Source organism: Canis lupus, chromosome 19, assembly GCF_003254725.2.
Source record: "Canis lupus dingo isolate Sandy chromosome 19, ASM325472v2, whole genome shotgun sequence".
Taxonomy (NCBI): Eukaryota; Metazoa; Chordata; class Mammalia; order Carnivora; family Canidae; genus Canis; species Canis lupus.
This window is the reverse complement of record NC_064261.1, coordinates 29,987,731-30,003,555: the sequence shown is the minus strand read 5'-3', so window position 1 is coordinate 30,003,555 and position 15,825 is coordinate 29,987,731. Positions and strand designations below refer to the sequence as shown.

At 54.3% G+C, this 15,825-nt stretch overlaps 1 protein-coding gene across 1 annotated transcript in view; it reads left to right on the top strand.

The window, feature by feature from the left end:
* GLI2 (GLI family zinc finger 2) overlaps positions 1-13,128 on the top strand; it is a 254,346-nt gene extending 241,218 nt beyond the window's left edge. The window contains exons 11-14 of the mRNA XM_025429002.3: positions 4,084-4,248; positions 5,422-5,703; positions 7,358-7,694; positions 8,920-13,128. Coding sequence (XP_025284787.3) covers positions 4,084-4,248; positions 5,422-5,703; positions 7,358-7,694; positions 8,920-11,306 — 3,171 coding nt within the window. The 3' untranslated portion in view covers positions 11,307-13,128. The remainder of the gene's footprint in view (positions 1-4,083; positions 4,249-5,421; positions 5,704-7,357; positions 7,695-8,919) is intronic.
* Positions 13,129-15,825: the final 2,697 nt, after the last annotated feature.

Here is a 15,825-nt window from a genome sequence, read left to right as displayed (position 1 = left end):
AGCTTGAGCCAAATCCCTTTGGTTGAATTTTTTTTTTGAAGTTTCTTTTTTTTATTGTACTTTAAAAAAAATTGTATTTATTCATGAGAAACACAGAGAGTGGCAGGGACATAGGCAAAGGGAGAAGCAGGCTGCTTGCGGGGAACCTAATGTGGAACTCGATCCCAGTACCCCGGGATCACACCCTGAGCCAGGGGCAGACACTCAACCACTGAGCCACCCAGGTGCTTCGAATTTCTTTTTTTTTTTTTTAAATGAAGGTAAGTGCACTTAGTTCTTTTTTTTTTTTAATTTTTATTTATTTATGATAGTCACACAGAGAGAGAGAGAGAGGCAGAGACACAGGCAGAGGGAGAAGCAGGCTCCATGCACCGGGAGCCCGACGTGGGATTCGACCCCGGGTCTCCAGGATCTCGCCCTGGGCCAAAGACAGGCGCCAAACCACTGCGCCACCCAGGGATCCCTTGAATTTCTTTTTTTAAAGTGAACACAAAAGTAAGACCTTTCAGACAGGTTCCCTTGTGGTGTCAGCAAGGGCAAGACCTTTTCTTAACACGTACAACTCCCTTTTTAAAAGGACTGTCAGTGATACACTCACGTGGTTGCAGCCAAAGCCTCTGGGAACTCTCCATGAATTACCTTATTTTATAATTCTGAGATAGACATTTTGTTCTCATTTTAATATCTCTGGAATCGGGCTGTCTTAAAATTAGTGATGTCCGGGATTCATTTTTACATATATATGTGTGTGTGTATATATATATATATATATATATAGTTTTATAGGGTAGCTCTACCATTTAGGTCTTAAATCCATTTTGAGGCTACCTTTGTTGGCAAGTTTTTTTTTAATTAAGATAAAATTCATATGCCGTAAAGTTCACCCTTTAAAAAATGTACAAATCAGTGATATTCAGTATATTCATGATGTTGTGCAACCATCACCACTAGCTAATTTCAGAACACTGTCATCACCCCAAAAAGAACTCCCAGAGTGCTTGCAGTCACTCCCCGTCCTCTTTCCCTCTATTCCCTGGCAACCACTAATCTGCCTCTCCATCTCTATAAATTGCCCTGTTCCAGACGGTTCATAAAAATGGAATCACACGATGGTCAATGTTTGTGTCTGGCTTGGTTCACTCAGCATGTTTTCAAAGTTCATCCATGTCATAGCATGTCTCAATACTTCGTTTCTTTTTATGGCTAAGCACTAGTCCTTTGTATGGATAGATCCTAGTATTTTTACCCATTCATCAGTCGATGGATATTTGCCATGTCTTCATTTTTTCGGCTATTATGAAAAATACTGCTGTGAACGTTAACTGTACAAGTTTTTGTGTGGACCTGTGTTTTCTTTTCTCTTGTGTTTGTACCTAGAGTAGAATCGCTGGGCCATATGGTAACTCTGTGTTGAGCTTTTTTGGGGACCAGCCAGACAACTTTCCAAAAAGGCTGCACCATTTTACATTCCCACCAGCAATAATGTGAAGGCTCTGATTTCTCCACATCCTTGATAACACTTGCTAACTTGTCTTTTGATCACAGTCATCTCAGGGAATGTGAAGTGGCATCTCCTTTTGGTTTTGATTAGCGATTCCCTAATGACTGATGGTGTTGAGCATCTTTTCATGTACTTATTGATCGTTTGTATACCATCTTTGGAGAAATGTCGACTCAAATATTTTGCCCATTTTTAAATTGAGTTATTTGCCTTTACTGTTGAGTTGTAGTAGTTCTAAACCCTTATCAGATATATGACTTGCTAGTATTTTCTCGCATTCTGTGGGTTTTCTTTTCATTTTCTTGATAATTTCCTTTGAGGCACCAAAGTTTTTAATTTTGACGAGGTCCAATTTTTTAACTACTTGTGCTTTTGGTATCATATCTAAGAAACCATAGCCTAATCCCAGGTCACAAAGATTTACCCCTATGTTTTCTTCTTTGAGTTTTATAGTTTATAAGCTATGTAGTCATATTTACATATATATGTGTTTATATATAGATATATACATACACACACATAGTTTTATAGGGTAGCTCTACCATTTGTCTTAAGTCCATTTTGAGTCCATTTTGGTATATGGTGTGAGGTAGGGGTCCAGCTTCATTCTTTTTACATGTGGCTATCTAGTTGTCCTGATTCCATTTGGTTTTTTTTGTTGTTTTTTTTTTTAATTTTTATTTATTTATGATAGTCACACAGAGAGAGAGAGAGGCAGAGACATAGGCAGAGGGAGAAGCAGGCTCCATGCACCGGTAGCCCGATGTGGGATTCGATCCCGGGTCTCCAGAATCATGCCCTGGGCCAAAGGCAGGCGCGCTAAACCGCTGCGCCACCCAGGGATCCCCTGATTCCATTTGTTGAAGAGACTGTTCTCTCCCCATCGAATGGCCTTAATGCCCTTGTCAAAAATCATCTGACCCTGAAATAGGAGTTTATTTCTAAACTCTTACTTCTAGTCCATTGATCTCTATGTCTGTCCTTATGGTAGCACCACACACAGTGTTGATTACTGTAGTTTTATAGTAAATTTTGAAATTAGGAGATGTCAGTCATCCAAATTTGTCCTCCTTTGGCAAGATTACTTTGGCTTCTCTGGGTCCTTTGCAGCAAGTTATTTTTGTGACATTCTGAGTGGTAGCAAACCATAGCCCTGTGGTATGAGCTGTGAGTTGTAGAAACAGATCAGTGTACCAAATATACTCAGTCAGACTGGTCAGCAATGAAGGGGAGCATGTGAAGAGCATGCCAGTTCCTACTGGGGTTTACGTGTCTTTCTGAGGGCAATTTTCATAGGAATGTTAGATACTGTTGCAGAATCCTGGGAATACGTGCAGAACCTCCTATAATGATCCATCCTTCCTTCCTCCCTCTCTCTCTGCCTCTCTGCCACTCTTGTTCCCCCTTTCCTTTCTTCTTTTCCAAAAATATTTCTTGAGGGCCAATTTTTTTTTTCATCAGATACTAAATAATACTAGGGACACAAAAATGAACAAGCTCTAGGGAGGTACCTACTTTCTTGGAGCCCGTATCTTATGGGAAGACCAGTTAACAAAAAAATGACCAAGATAATTATAAATTGTGGTAGGAAAAATAAATAAATAAATAAATTGTGGTAGGAAATATGAAGAAAAATGGGTAGTCTTTTATATATATATTTTTTTTTATTTAAATTCTATTTGCCAGCATATAACTCCCAGTGCTCATCTCATCATGCAAAAGGGTAGTCTTATGTTTAAGAATATAGAGCAATGCCCTTGGAGGAAATGACCAAAGAGATTGAGAGGGAGTGAGTCAGGCCAGGGCCAGGTTAAGGTTCTAGCCAGAGAGGACAGTGTGTGCAAAGGTCCCATGCCAGGAAGAACTTAGTAGGGCCAAGGTACTGAAAGGGGACCAGCATGCCCAAAGTGATGGTGAGGGTGGCCAGAGCACTCAAGTATTCAGAGGATATTTTATTTTATTTATTTATTTAAGTAGGCTCCATGTCCAGCATGGAGCCCAATGTGGGGCTTGAACTCACAACCCTGAGATCAAGATTTGGACGCCTGACTGAGCCACCCGGGTGCCTCTGGATTTTATTCTCTGCACATTTAAGCCACACAAACATTCTAATCAGGGAGTGGCACTGGAAACGGTTAAAAATCATATTTTCAAAGCATTTTTAATGATATGGGAAGAGGCTCACCATGTGCCGTTGATTTTAACAAATGGAATATGTAACTGAATACATGATAACGTTCTCAGTTTGGGTTTTTAAACATGTGGGGATGAACTACAAAGTTCTCAGAGAGAGACCTACTTGGAGGTTGGCAGTGTCTGTTGTTAGGCAGCTAGCCAGCAAATGGTTTTTGTTTCTCTTTTTGTGCTTTGCCATCTTTTGCAAGTTTTCTAGAGTGGTCCTGTATCATTTTATAATTAGGAAGCAAGGTGGACATTATTGTTTAAAATACATGCTCCTGGGTGTACCAGCAGAATGCAGCAGGCAAGGGGCCTGAGGATGGAGGCAGTGGGCCAGCCCCTGAGGTCAGGTTTCCTGTGTTGCACCTGGGACACCCTCACTGACTGAACTCCCCTCTTTCCAGTTCGAGGGCTGCTCTAAGGCCTACTCTCGCCTGGAAAACCTGAAGACACACCTGCGGTCTCACACTGGGGAGAAGCCATACGTGTGTGAGCACGAGGGTTGCAACAAGGCCTTCTCCAACGCCTCAGACCGTGCCAAGCACCAGAACCGCACCCACTCCAACGAGGTACCCCAGCCAGGGTGTGCACAGTGCGTGCTCACGGGGCCCCTAGACATCTAGTGGCCATTGGGTAGCTAGATGTCTGACACCCTCGCCCCATCCCCAACCTGCAATCTGAGCTCAGCACACATGGGCAGGGCCCTGCCCCTCCACCCTGGGCAGCTGGCAGTGACATGCTGTAGCTGCTAATGCTGTCTGACCACTGTAGCTGTCAACCCCACCACCACCACCGCTGATAGGGCACAGAGCGGCCTTTGTCTCCCCAGGTAGCCCGAGCCCCCTGGCAGGGCTGACAGCCCAGGGAGAGAAGTCTAGCTGCACCTGCCTCCCTGTCCAGGCGCAGCCACTCAACTGCATTTACTCGGGCAGACTCAGGAAGGAACATTTCTAAAAGCTAGACACATTTTGGATCCCAAAAGGATTTCCTCCAATGCTTGTCAGAAATCAGAGGAATTCCCAAAGGAATCTAAACTCCTTAGGGTCTCTACAGACAAGAGCTGGCCTTGGAAAGAGCTGTGCTTGTCTGTGTGTGTGTGTGTGCACGAGTACATGGATGTGGATGTATGTATGTATTATGTGGGTCTGTGTGGATGCGTGTTTGTAGGATGTGTGTGCATGTGGGTGTTTATGCATGGCACCCATGTGCGTGTGTGTGTGGACCATGTATCTGCATGGACATGTGCGTGTGAATGTGTGTAAGAGGTTCGGAGGAGTCTGTCTACATGTAGATGTGGGGCATAATATGTGTGCATGTGTGTGTGTGTCTGAGCTCAGGACTGAGGTTCAGAAACTGGGTTTTCATCCCATTCCTGAGTGACACTGAACCAGTGTCACTGAACCTGAACCTGTTTTTCCTCATCAGAGAGATCAGGGTTTTAATGCTGTCTCTTGGGTATCACAAAGTAATACACTCCTACTGATAACAAAAACCCCAGTGCCCTGGTCCCGGGGCAGGCGGCATTGCAATTGCACCATCTCTGTCCCCACCCCTGCATAGTCTCTGATCTGTGTCCCCAGCTGTGATGAGGGCTTCCTCAGCCAGGTGCTTACCTGCATGAAAAGATGGCAAATCAGATGGGTGGGGCCAAGCTCCTGCAGGCCTGGGGCTGGCATGGCTTCAGTAGAACGAGGAGTGCTCCCACTCAGAGTCTCATCACACAGGCCTGCTTCTCTTCCCAGAAACCCTACATCTGCAAGATCCCAGGCTGCACCAAGCGATACACAGACCCCAGCTCTCTGCGGAAGCATGTGAAAACGGTACACGGCCCAGATGCCCATGTCACCAAGAAGCAGCGCAACGACGTGCACCTCCGAACGCCCCTGCTCAAGGAGAATGGGGACAATGAGGCCAGTGCCGAGCCCGGCGGCCGGGGCTCTGAGGAGAGTGCCGAGGCCAGCAGCACCAGCCAGGCCGTGGAGGACTGCCTGCACATCAAAGCCATCAAGACCGAGAGCTCCGGGGTAAGCAGAGCTGGGCAGTGGAGGCCCTGGTGCATGCCTTCCACCCCCACCCCCACGCAGGAGATGGAGTCCAGCAGCATGAAGGTCCAGAGACCCGACTGCAGCCATGGGTTCTCCCCCGGGGTCCCCCCCTCTAAGTGCACAATGATATCCTCTTTTCTCCAGCTTGACTTTCCTCCCTTCACTGCCTCAGGCCTCTCATAGAAAACTTGTCTCATGCCAGGTCCCATTCTGGCGGGCAGGGCCACAGGCAGCCGGGATGCCTGCCCCCAAGTGGTCCATCTGTGGGTGGTTCCTGGGGTCTGCCTTTGCAACCAGCACCCGAGCTACGGATGGTCCCCTCCCCTCTGTCCTGTCTCTGCGTCCTTGCCCCTGTGGCCTCCACTCCTTTTGTTCTAACCACCTGTTCTTTGTCTCTGCCTCTTTTTCTCGACTGTACCTCCCCTAAGGATAGACGGTACTGAGGTGAGCAGAGAAGCCCGGTTGGGGTGTGGGCGGGCTGGCATGATGAGGGCGGGCTGGGGTGCGTGTCCATGGCTGCTGCCTGGGCGCAGACTGACCTGTTAATCCAGGCCCCTCAGGAGCCTGGTAAGGCGGGTTTGGATAGATAGATGCCAGGCCCTGCAGGGAGAACCCCTGGGATGGATAAAGGCTGGCAGCAGGAGTCGAGCTGGCAGGTATAGGAGTCAACTATGGAGACCAAGCCTCCACAAAGGCAGGGCTGATGGAGGTGTGAGTTCAGGCCACAGAGGCGGGGAAGGGCCAGCTGACAGAGGGTCTTGAATGTCATGGTAAGAAATGCAGGTTATGCCACTGGCAGAAGGGAGCACCGTAAGTTCCTGGGGGAAAAGTCTGGAATCTGGGGCCATGTGGCCTAGGAATGAGCCCACAGGTGCTATATCTGAAGTGAACCTCAGCCGGGCTCAGATCCCAGGTCCCAGTGGAGATAGCTCAGGTTCTGTGGAGGCCTGCATTGTACACAGGTGCCATGAATCCTCTGCCCCCCTCCACATCGACTCAGAGGGAGGACTTGTTTGGGGTGGCCATTCAGGCAAGGGCTTGCATCCAGCAGGTCCATCCTCCCTGGTCTTCCTTGCCCTTTCCCACAACCTACCCTAGGCCTGTTGAGAAGGCATCAGGTCAGCAGGCCTCCACTGCTCCTTGTTCCATCATATGGCACATCCCTGTTGTTGGAGAACTCTGAGGTCTCCATCAGTTGCACCACTGATGTCAATGTCACACACCTGTGGCAGCCTCTGTGGGGCACAGCGTCAAAGTGTCCACACACTGAAAGCTCAGCATGCAGAGCTCTGGCCCAGACGTGGGCTGGGAGAAACAAAGAGCAGGAGGAAGGGTAATGTGGGGCTGTCCATTCCCGGGTGCCCTCTGCCTACCAGATGCTTTCCATCCAGCCACTGACCCCATCCCAGAAGCAGTTCAGGTCCATCTTCTAGTTGGGGAAGCTGAGGTTCAGAGACATGAGGTGGCTGGGCCACCTTCTTTCTACAAACAGACAGTGATGCTTGGAAGCACCTCTGCATGGCAGCCTCCTTCCTGGGTGTGCAAGGGCACAGTGTGTGTGTGGGCATGGGCGCCGGGCCGGGTGGATTCTCGCACCCTCTGAGTCTGCGCCTTCTCACCACATTCCCTGTAGCTGTGTCAGTCCAGCCCCGGGGCCCAGTCGTCCTGCAGCAGTGAGCCCTCGCCCCTGGGCAGTGCCCCCAACAATGACAGCGGCGTGGAGATGCCGGGGACAGGGCCCGGGAGCCTGGGAGACCTGACGGCTCTGGATGACACGCCCCCGGGGGCCGATACCTCAGCCCTGGCCGCTCCCTCTGCTGGTGGCCTGCAGCTGCGCAAACATATGACCGCCATGCACCGGTTCGAGCAGCTCAAGAAAGAGAAGCTCAAGTCGCTCAAGGATTCCTGCTCCTGGGCCGGGCCAGCTCCACACACCCGGAACACCAAGCTGCCTCCTCTCCCGGGAAGTGGTAAGCGGAGGCTCTGGGTGTGCGGGCGGGGGGGCGGGAGAGGGCCTGGGGCCAGCACCCACTAGGTTCACCTCCATCAAGCACCAGGTGCCATCTCACCGGATGCCGACTATAGGATAGATCTTACCAGCCTATTGCACAGATAAGGAAAGTGAGGCTCGGAGAGGTGAAAGTGTGCCACTCAGATCAATGGCAGAGCTGAGACTCCGCCCTGGCCTGAGCGGCTCCAAAGCCATTGCTCCTTCAGCTACAGCAGGCATCTGCTCTGGGCCCAAGGGGGGGAGAGCAGTATAATCCCAGGCCCTCTGGCTAGAGGGCCATGGCATGAGCTGCACACTGGACTGGGGAAGGAGCCAGGGAGCAAGGACAGAGCTCAGGGTGGAGCTGTGCAGAGGAGGGAGAAAGAACATCAGCTGGGGAAGGAGAGGACTTTATGCAGAAGACAGCCTCAGGAGGTGCTGGCCGGGCTTTGAGATGCAGCGTGTCCTCAGGAGCATTTCCTGAGTGCTGACCCTGTGCCAGGCAGTGAGCTGGGCACCAGACACCCCCGCTGCCCTCCAGGGACTGACAGCCAGTGTGGTGGATGCTGAGATGCACCACCCAGGTCTCCCTCGAAGGGAGGATTTGTTGCCACAGCTGTTGAGGGAACTGCTGGCAAGTGGCCTTCAACTCTCAGCCTCCTGCAGAAATCGCCTGGGTTACAGACAGCTGCCTTGCCCGAGGTCACCCCTTCCCAGGGTGGCCCCCATCCAATGACTGCAAAAGTGTAAGGCCGTGCAAGCCCCAGAGCTCCCTGTGACCTCAGCTGTCGTTGCGCCTGCGTGGCCACGTCCTTCTCCCCGCCCCCATCCTGGGGCCCTTCCTCCCTTCCATGGGTGTGCATCTCAGGGGGGGGCTGCCTGTAGGCACCCGGGGAACGGGCTTGGGCACAGCCATGTCCAGATGGTGAGGTGCAGGGAAGCTGTGGCCAGGGTCCTCCCGGCTCCTCCTCTCCTGCTCTCAATAGCCTCCTCCTATAGAGAGGCACGATTTTTCTGGAGCCGGAGAAACTGAGGATCCGACAGAGAGAGGATTCGGGGCAGCTGAGGTTGGAACCAGGCCTCCTGCGCCCCGCGGGGCCATCCCTGAGCCGCTCGCGTCCCGCTCCCCACCGCGCCTGTCCGCTGGGCGCACCCGCTGCGCCCCCCCACCCCCCGCCCGCGCTGACCCCCCTCCTCTCCCGCAGGCTCCGTCCTGGAGAACCTGGGCGGCGGCGCGGGCGGCGGGCCGGCGGGGCTGCTGCCCACCGCGCGGCTGTGCGAGCTGCCCGCGGGCGAGGTGACCGTGCTGGGCCACCTGCAGGAGCGCCGCGACAGCTCCACCAGCACCGTCAGCTCGGCCTACACCGTGAGCCGCCGCTCCTCCGGCATCTCCCCCTACTTCTCCAGCCGCCGCTCCAGCGAGGCGTCGCCCCTGGGCGCCGGGCGCGCGCACAACGCCAGCTCGGCCGACTCCTACGACCCCATCTCCACCGACGCGTCGCGGCGCTCCAGCGAGGCCAGCCAGTGCAGCGGCGGAGGGGGCGGCGGGGGCGGCGGGGCCGCGGGGCCGCTCAGCCTCACCCCCGCGCAGCAGTACAGCCTGCGGGCCAGGTACGCCGCTGCCACCGGCGGGCCGCCCCCCACCCCGCTGCCCGGCCTGCGCGCCCGCCCCGCGCCGCCCGGCCCCGGCCCCGGCCCCGGCCCCTGCCCCTGCCCGCGCGCGCTGGGGCCCCGGCGGGGCAGCGACGGCCCGGCCCACGGCCACGCGGGGCCCGCGCCCGCCTTCCCCCACGAGGCCCCGGGCGGCGCGCGGCGGGCCAGCGACCCGGTGAGGCGGCCCGACGGGCTGGCGGGCGCGCGGGTGCAGCGCTTCCACAGCGCCCACGACGTGAGCCCCGCGCGCCGCGCCTTCTCCCCGCGGCCGCCCGGCATCAGCGAGCACGTGGCCCTGGAGGCCTTGGCGGCGGCGGGCGCGGGGCCCGAGGTCGGCCTGGGGCTGCCCGACGACGACCTGGTGCTGCCCGACGACGTGGTGCAGTACATCAGGGCGCACGCCGGCGGCGCCTTGGACGGCGGCCCCGCTCAGGCCTGCGCCCCCGAGAGCTCCTGCTTCTCCGAGCCCCCGAGACCGCCCAGCCCGGGGCTCCACGGCCAGCGCAGGTTGGGGCCCGCCGACCCCAGCGTGGGACCCGCGGCCCCCGCGCTCGCGCTCGGCGGCTGCCAGCTGGGCTACGGGCCCCCCGCGGGCCCCAACAAGAGCAGCATGCCCGTGCAGTGGAACGAGGTGAGCTCCGGCACCGTGGACGCCCTGGCCAGCCAGGTGAAGCCTTCCGCCTTCCCACAGGGCAACCTGGCCGTGGTGCAGCAGAAGCCGGCCTTCGGCCAGTACCCGGGCTACAGTCCCCAAGGCCTGCACCTGAGCCCAGGGGCCCTGGACAACGCGCAGGCACACTTTCCGCCCTGCGCGGGAGGCCCCTCCATGCAGAGGATAAATTACATGCAGCAGCTGCGGCAGCCAGGGACAGGTGGTCAGGGTCCCAGTATGACCGCCACCTCCGGCCCCCACGCCAACTATGGCCAGGGCCACCACCCCCAGCTGAGCCCCAGTACCATGGGTGGGGCCCTGAACCAGTACCCTCCATCCTGCAGCAACGTGGCCGCCAAGCCGGTCCACCTGGGGCACCCCCAGCAAATGGAAGTGGCTCCCGAAGCCACCATGCTGGGCAGCAACCGCAGGGAACTCGGAATCACCGGTTCAGCCCTGGCCGGGATGCCACCGCTTCACTCCACCCAGAGCTACCCGCAGCAGGGCCATCACCTGGCGACCCCCATGAGCCAGGAGGGCTACCGCCAGGGCCCCAGCCTTCTGCCTTCCCAGCAGCCTGGTTTCATGGAGCCCCAGCAGGGCACCGTGGGGGTGTCCGGGTCAAGCTTTGGCCTGGTGCAACCCCGGCCACCTGCTGAGCCCAGCCCTGCCGGCTGCCATCGCGGGGTGCGCGCGGGGCTGCAGCTGGCCTACGCCAGGGCCACCGGCCATGCCGTGGCTGCTGTCTCGGCCAACCAGGAGATGGTAGATGTGCCCAAGGGAGCGATGGGCAACGTGGGGGCCCGGCCTCCTCAGCCACCCCCACAGGACACGGGTGGGGCCCAGGACCACAGCATGCTCTACTACTACGGCCAGATCCACATGTACGAACAGAACGGAGGCCTGGAGAATCACGTGGGCTGCCAGGTCATGCGGCCCCAGCCGCCGCAGCCACAGGCCTGCCCAGACAGCGTCCAGCCCCAGCCCTTGCCCTCGCCGGGGGTCAACCAGGTGTCCAGCACGGTGGACTCCCAGCTCCTGGAGGCTCCCCAGATTGATTTCGATGCCATCATGGACGATGGCGATCACTCGAGCTTGCTCTCAGGCGCCCTGAGTCCCAGCCTCCTCCACAGCCTCTCCCAGAACTCCTCCTGCCTCACCACCCCCCGGAACTCCCTGACTCTGCCCTCCATCCCCACGGGCATCAGCAACATGGCCGTTGGGGACATGAGCTCCATGCTCACCAGCCTGGCCGAGGAGAGCAAGTTCCTGAACATGATGACCTAAGGCCCTGGCCCCTGGCGCCCAGTGGACTCGGAGGAGCCCTCATTTCCCAGAGCGTGGGGGTTTTTGCCAATGTTGTCTTTTTCCAAAAAAAGGATTTAAAGGTCTGAGGGCATTTTGCTAATGGCTGGTTCAGACCACAGATGCTTTAAGGGCAGGTTTGTGTGCATCCTGTCTGGTCTTCTTTTGAGTTATTTTTTGGAACGCTGGGAAAGGCAAGGTAGGAACGAAAGACTCTTTTGCACAGTGCTTCCCAGTTTTTGGTGTTTCTAGGACCAAATTGTTCTGGCTTCTTCACCTCTGTCATTTGGCTAATGAGGGATTCCACTGGCCAAAGGCTTTCCAAGTACACAAGGAAAGAGGGTAGAGGGAACCCCACATTTGGGTTCGAATCTGAAAGCCATACTGGATATTCTAATCCAGGAGGATAAGCTTCTCCTTCCCATACTTCCAAGGTAAAAGAATCCCTGGCCCACCAGAATTCTCCTAGGAAGCTTTCTTCTCGAAGCCTCTGACATCCTCGTGCCACAGAGGAAGCAAAAAGATTTTTGCCTGGATGATTTGGAAGCACATCCCGATTCCAGGTTTTGGTAGAGCCGGCATGTCGACCCCCACAAAGCCGAGCCTGCAGCTGGCAGACTGGCCAAGTGTATGTGAATGAGTAAAGTATGGAAGTGTCGCCAGAAAAGGGAAAGGAAAATTGTAGTACTCGGGGGGCAAGCCCAGAGCTGCCCTGGCCTCTCCAGACCGTGTTTACAATGTTCGTGCATGTCGAATGTAGCCCTTCCTGGAAAGAACGCTTACTTCTAAATACCTCGGGGCTGCTGGAGCTGCTGGGGGTCAGGGATGGACCCAGGTGAGCCAAAGCCTGGCACGGGGCCTCAAGAAAGTGGGAAGAGCACCAAGGGCCCAGCCTCAGGCCACCCGGGAGATCTCCCAGAAGAAGAGGAAGTCGTATGTTTACCCAATCCTGTTTCTCCAGTGCACTGTCCACCCACTTTACCCTGGAAACGCCCAGGACATGACAGCAGCCTCTGCCCAGGCTCCCCCAAGGCTGTGCTGTCCACTCACCCGCAGCCCAGCCGTCTGTGCCAAGGCGCAACATGCAGTCCCGGGATCTCTGGGATTCCCTCCTCTCTGTCCTCCTGTTCATTTTGCAAAGTACAATGACATGCATGGTGTCTTTGGTGGGGGTGGGAGGGTGACGGGGTTGATTCTTGGGACTCTGAGGGACCATCAACTGAATTTTCCTGTTCCGTGTGACCAAGCACCACCCGGAAATGCAGTTCGGAACTGGCATCAGAAGACATCATTCCTGAATGTACTGTCGGGTGAATTGATGCCTCCTCCCCACCATGTGCGCACAAGCACACACACACACACACACACACACACACATGCACCCCACACCTTCCTCATGTAGAATTTGTGGCGACCTTGCCAAATCCAACCTCACCGCTATGAGCCTGGCCTCAACCAAGGACAAGGCCAAAGCCCTACCCGGGCCCTCTGCATCTCAGAACACCAGATGCTTTGTTAGGGTCCAGCAACAAAGCCAACGCCAGATAACAGCCCTGGGATGCCTCCAAGGGTCTGGGCTCTGTGGCGGTGACCGTTCGCTCCCTGAGCTAGGATTTCGCTAGCCATTCCCAGCCTGTGTATAGTCTGTACAGAAGGCATCATCCCTGAAAATACCGTAGGTGAATCAGCCAGCCAAATTTATATCTCCAAAATATTTAGCTTTTTCTACATGCTATGAATTGAGATGACACGCTCAACTTGTAAATAAGTCTTTTTGTACATTAAAAAAGTAATTTTTTCATAATTTATTTTGTCTGTCTGCTTCTTCCTTGACAGTAGTTAATGAGAACCTGGGCAGTAAATTTGGTGCATTTGAACAGAAACTAGGCTGTATTTTTTCACAACAGTGTCAGAATTGACTGTCCCGCCTCCGCCAAGAAATGGTGAATGCTAAGGCATTTACTGGCTGCTTGCTTGTTGTCTCTGGGGGTGAGGGGAGGGCAGGGTTTGACGATTTACAGTGCATATTGGGCTGTTCTTCCAGTGAGCTGATGTGAAAATCTAAGTTGGTTTGCCGAAAGCCATGTGTACCAGATCCCGGTAGCTTCCCGGGCAATCCTCAGGTCAGGATTCCTTCTCTAATGGGTATTTTGGTGAGCACTTTTGAGTCAGGGTTGGGGGCAGGGAAGATGATAAGCCCCTGTGCTCTGGTGCTGGCGAAAGGAGAAAGGGCAGGCAGGTGGAGCCCCACGATACCCAGCAGCCAGCCTCGAACACAGGGGCCCCCCGGGAGCGGCCACGAGCTGGCACTCTGAGCCCTAGGAGGTGGCCCTGGCAGGTACACAGGGAGGGCCCAGATCTCTCAAGCCAGCTGGGTCAACCGTTAGCAATGATTGGGCCACTACAGGAACCTCAGGGGGCCAGTGGGTAGTATATGGTGACTAGGATGGTTTCTGGGACAGAACAGAGTGGAAGGCCCAAGACTGGGTTGGAGGGGGTAGAAGTCACCTTCCGTAGGGCCGGTCACTTTGAGCCCCTGAACTCCCTCCTCTCCACGAGACAAGCCTTGGCACCGGGCTCAAAGAGTCTAGTTCCTTGGCATGTGACTAAGTGGACTCAGGAAGGTAGGAAATCCCCAAGGAAAACAGAATTTAGTAGGTTTCCTTTCCTCAGGGCACCCCAAAGTCTTCTCTGTATGCCTGGCCATAGTTTCCTGCTGAAAAGACTACAGCCAGAGTCACTCCCAGACCTCACTCCTCCACGGGGAAGACTCCCTTTAGCTGATTGAACCCTGGGGAGGAGGAATGGAGCATGCTGGGCCAGGCCCCATCTCTGCCTCCTTCAAAGCTTATCTTTAGGCCTTGTTCCTCTTCTGCTTCACCACATGGTAAGTCTCTAGAAGCAGCTTTGCCCTGCTTTGGGGGCAGAGGGAGGTCAAAAATGGTCCAGTACTGCTTGATACTTGATGAGTCACAACATTAAGAAGCCCCTCCTGACCATCCAACGGAGTCCCATGGCCCCATCAGCTAACTATGGCCACAATCATGCTGCATACCAATACCCACGAAGCTTCAGCATGATAAATACCTACTGGACCTATGAATCTGGGCCAACTGAGGGTTGGCTGATCCAGGGTGGGCTGGGCTGGGCTGGGCATCTGTGGGGGAAGCTAATCTGGTGAACTTGGCAGGAGCAGCTTATATCAACCCCACATGACTCTCTTCTTCTCTTCCGGCCAGGATGCTGGCCTGGCCATTGCCTTCTTGTGGTATCAGCAGAAGCACAAGAGAATAAGCCCAAAAACCAGGGTCCTCTTGAGGCCTCTGCTCAGAACCAGTACATCATGGCACACCTCATTCTTCTGGCGAAAGCCGCCATCAGTGACATCGGAAAGTACTTTCATTCTGTGGAAGGGAGAAGGAGAGAGTAATTATTTCTCAACAAATATAATCCACCATAGTCTGCCCTCATAAAGCCTGCGATGTGTGTCCCTCCCACATGGAGAGTATACTGACCCGAGACCCCCAAAATCTGTCCACTCCATCATCAGGCTCAAAATCAAGGATCTTGTGATCTACACATGTGAATGTGGCTTGTCTGGACCCAGAGACTTAGGAACCAGAAGGACGTACCCAGCCCACCGTGCGCATGCGCAGGGTGGCGCAGAGCTAGATTTGCTGGGATTGCCACTCCCGCCTCCATCATTGGTCCACAGTATCTGAAACCCTGCTGAGCAAGTATGCTTGGCATCCGGCCTGGTGGAAGATTCCTTGAATGGCTCCCAATCCATTGCGCTCCGCAGCTCTGGCTCCCACCAAAGGGAATCCCTCCCTTTGGATTAGCTTCTGGAGAGGGCATTGGGAAGCATGCCCTCTGAGAGCACAGAACTCTTGAACCTCTTCCTGTCTGAAGGAAGTTAGAAGCCTGAAGTCCTTTTTGTTTCCAACACTTTCCATCCCTTTAGTCCATACATTTGCACACTCAGCTTTCTCAAATGCTATGGATTCTCGGCATATTTTTTTTAAAGACTTTCTTTCTTTATCCATGAGAGACATAGAGAGAGGCAGAGACACAGGCAGAGGGAAAAGCGGGTTCCCTGCGGGGAGAACCCCATGCGGGATTCGATCCTGGAACCTGGGATCACGACCTAAGCCAAAGGCAGATGCTCAACCAACTGAGCCACCCAGGTGCCCCCAAGCCAAATCTTAAGTCGAAGATCTCTTAGTGGCTGCAGAGATGGGAGATGAGAACTAATTTCATTTTCCAAATCCTGCTTCCAACTGGCCAGTTCCTCTCTGAATTCATGGCTCACTTGTAGTACCTTATCATTTATGGCTCAAAAAAGCTCATGTTTACTATCTTCTGCCTGGAAAGCGGCCTGCCGAATTCCACAGATTCATTTGGGCGGTTTCTCCCTCCCAAACTACCATAGGCAATAATCTTACCAAATATTTCTTCACCACATAGCACCCTGGTCACCATTTTTCTGGCCATTTTTCTA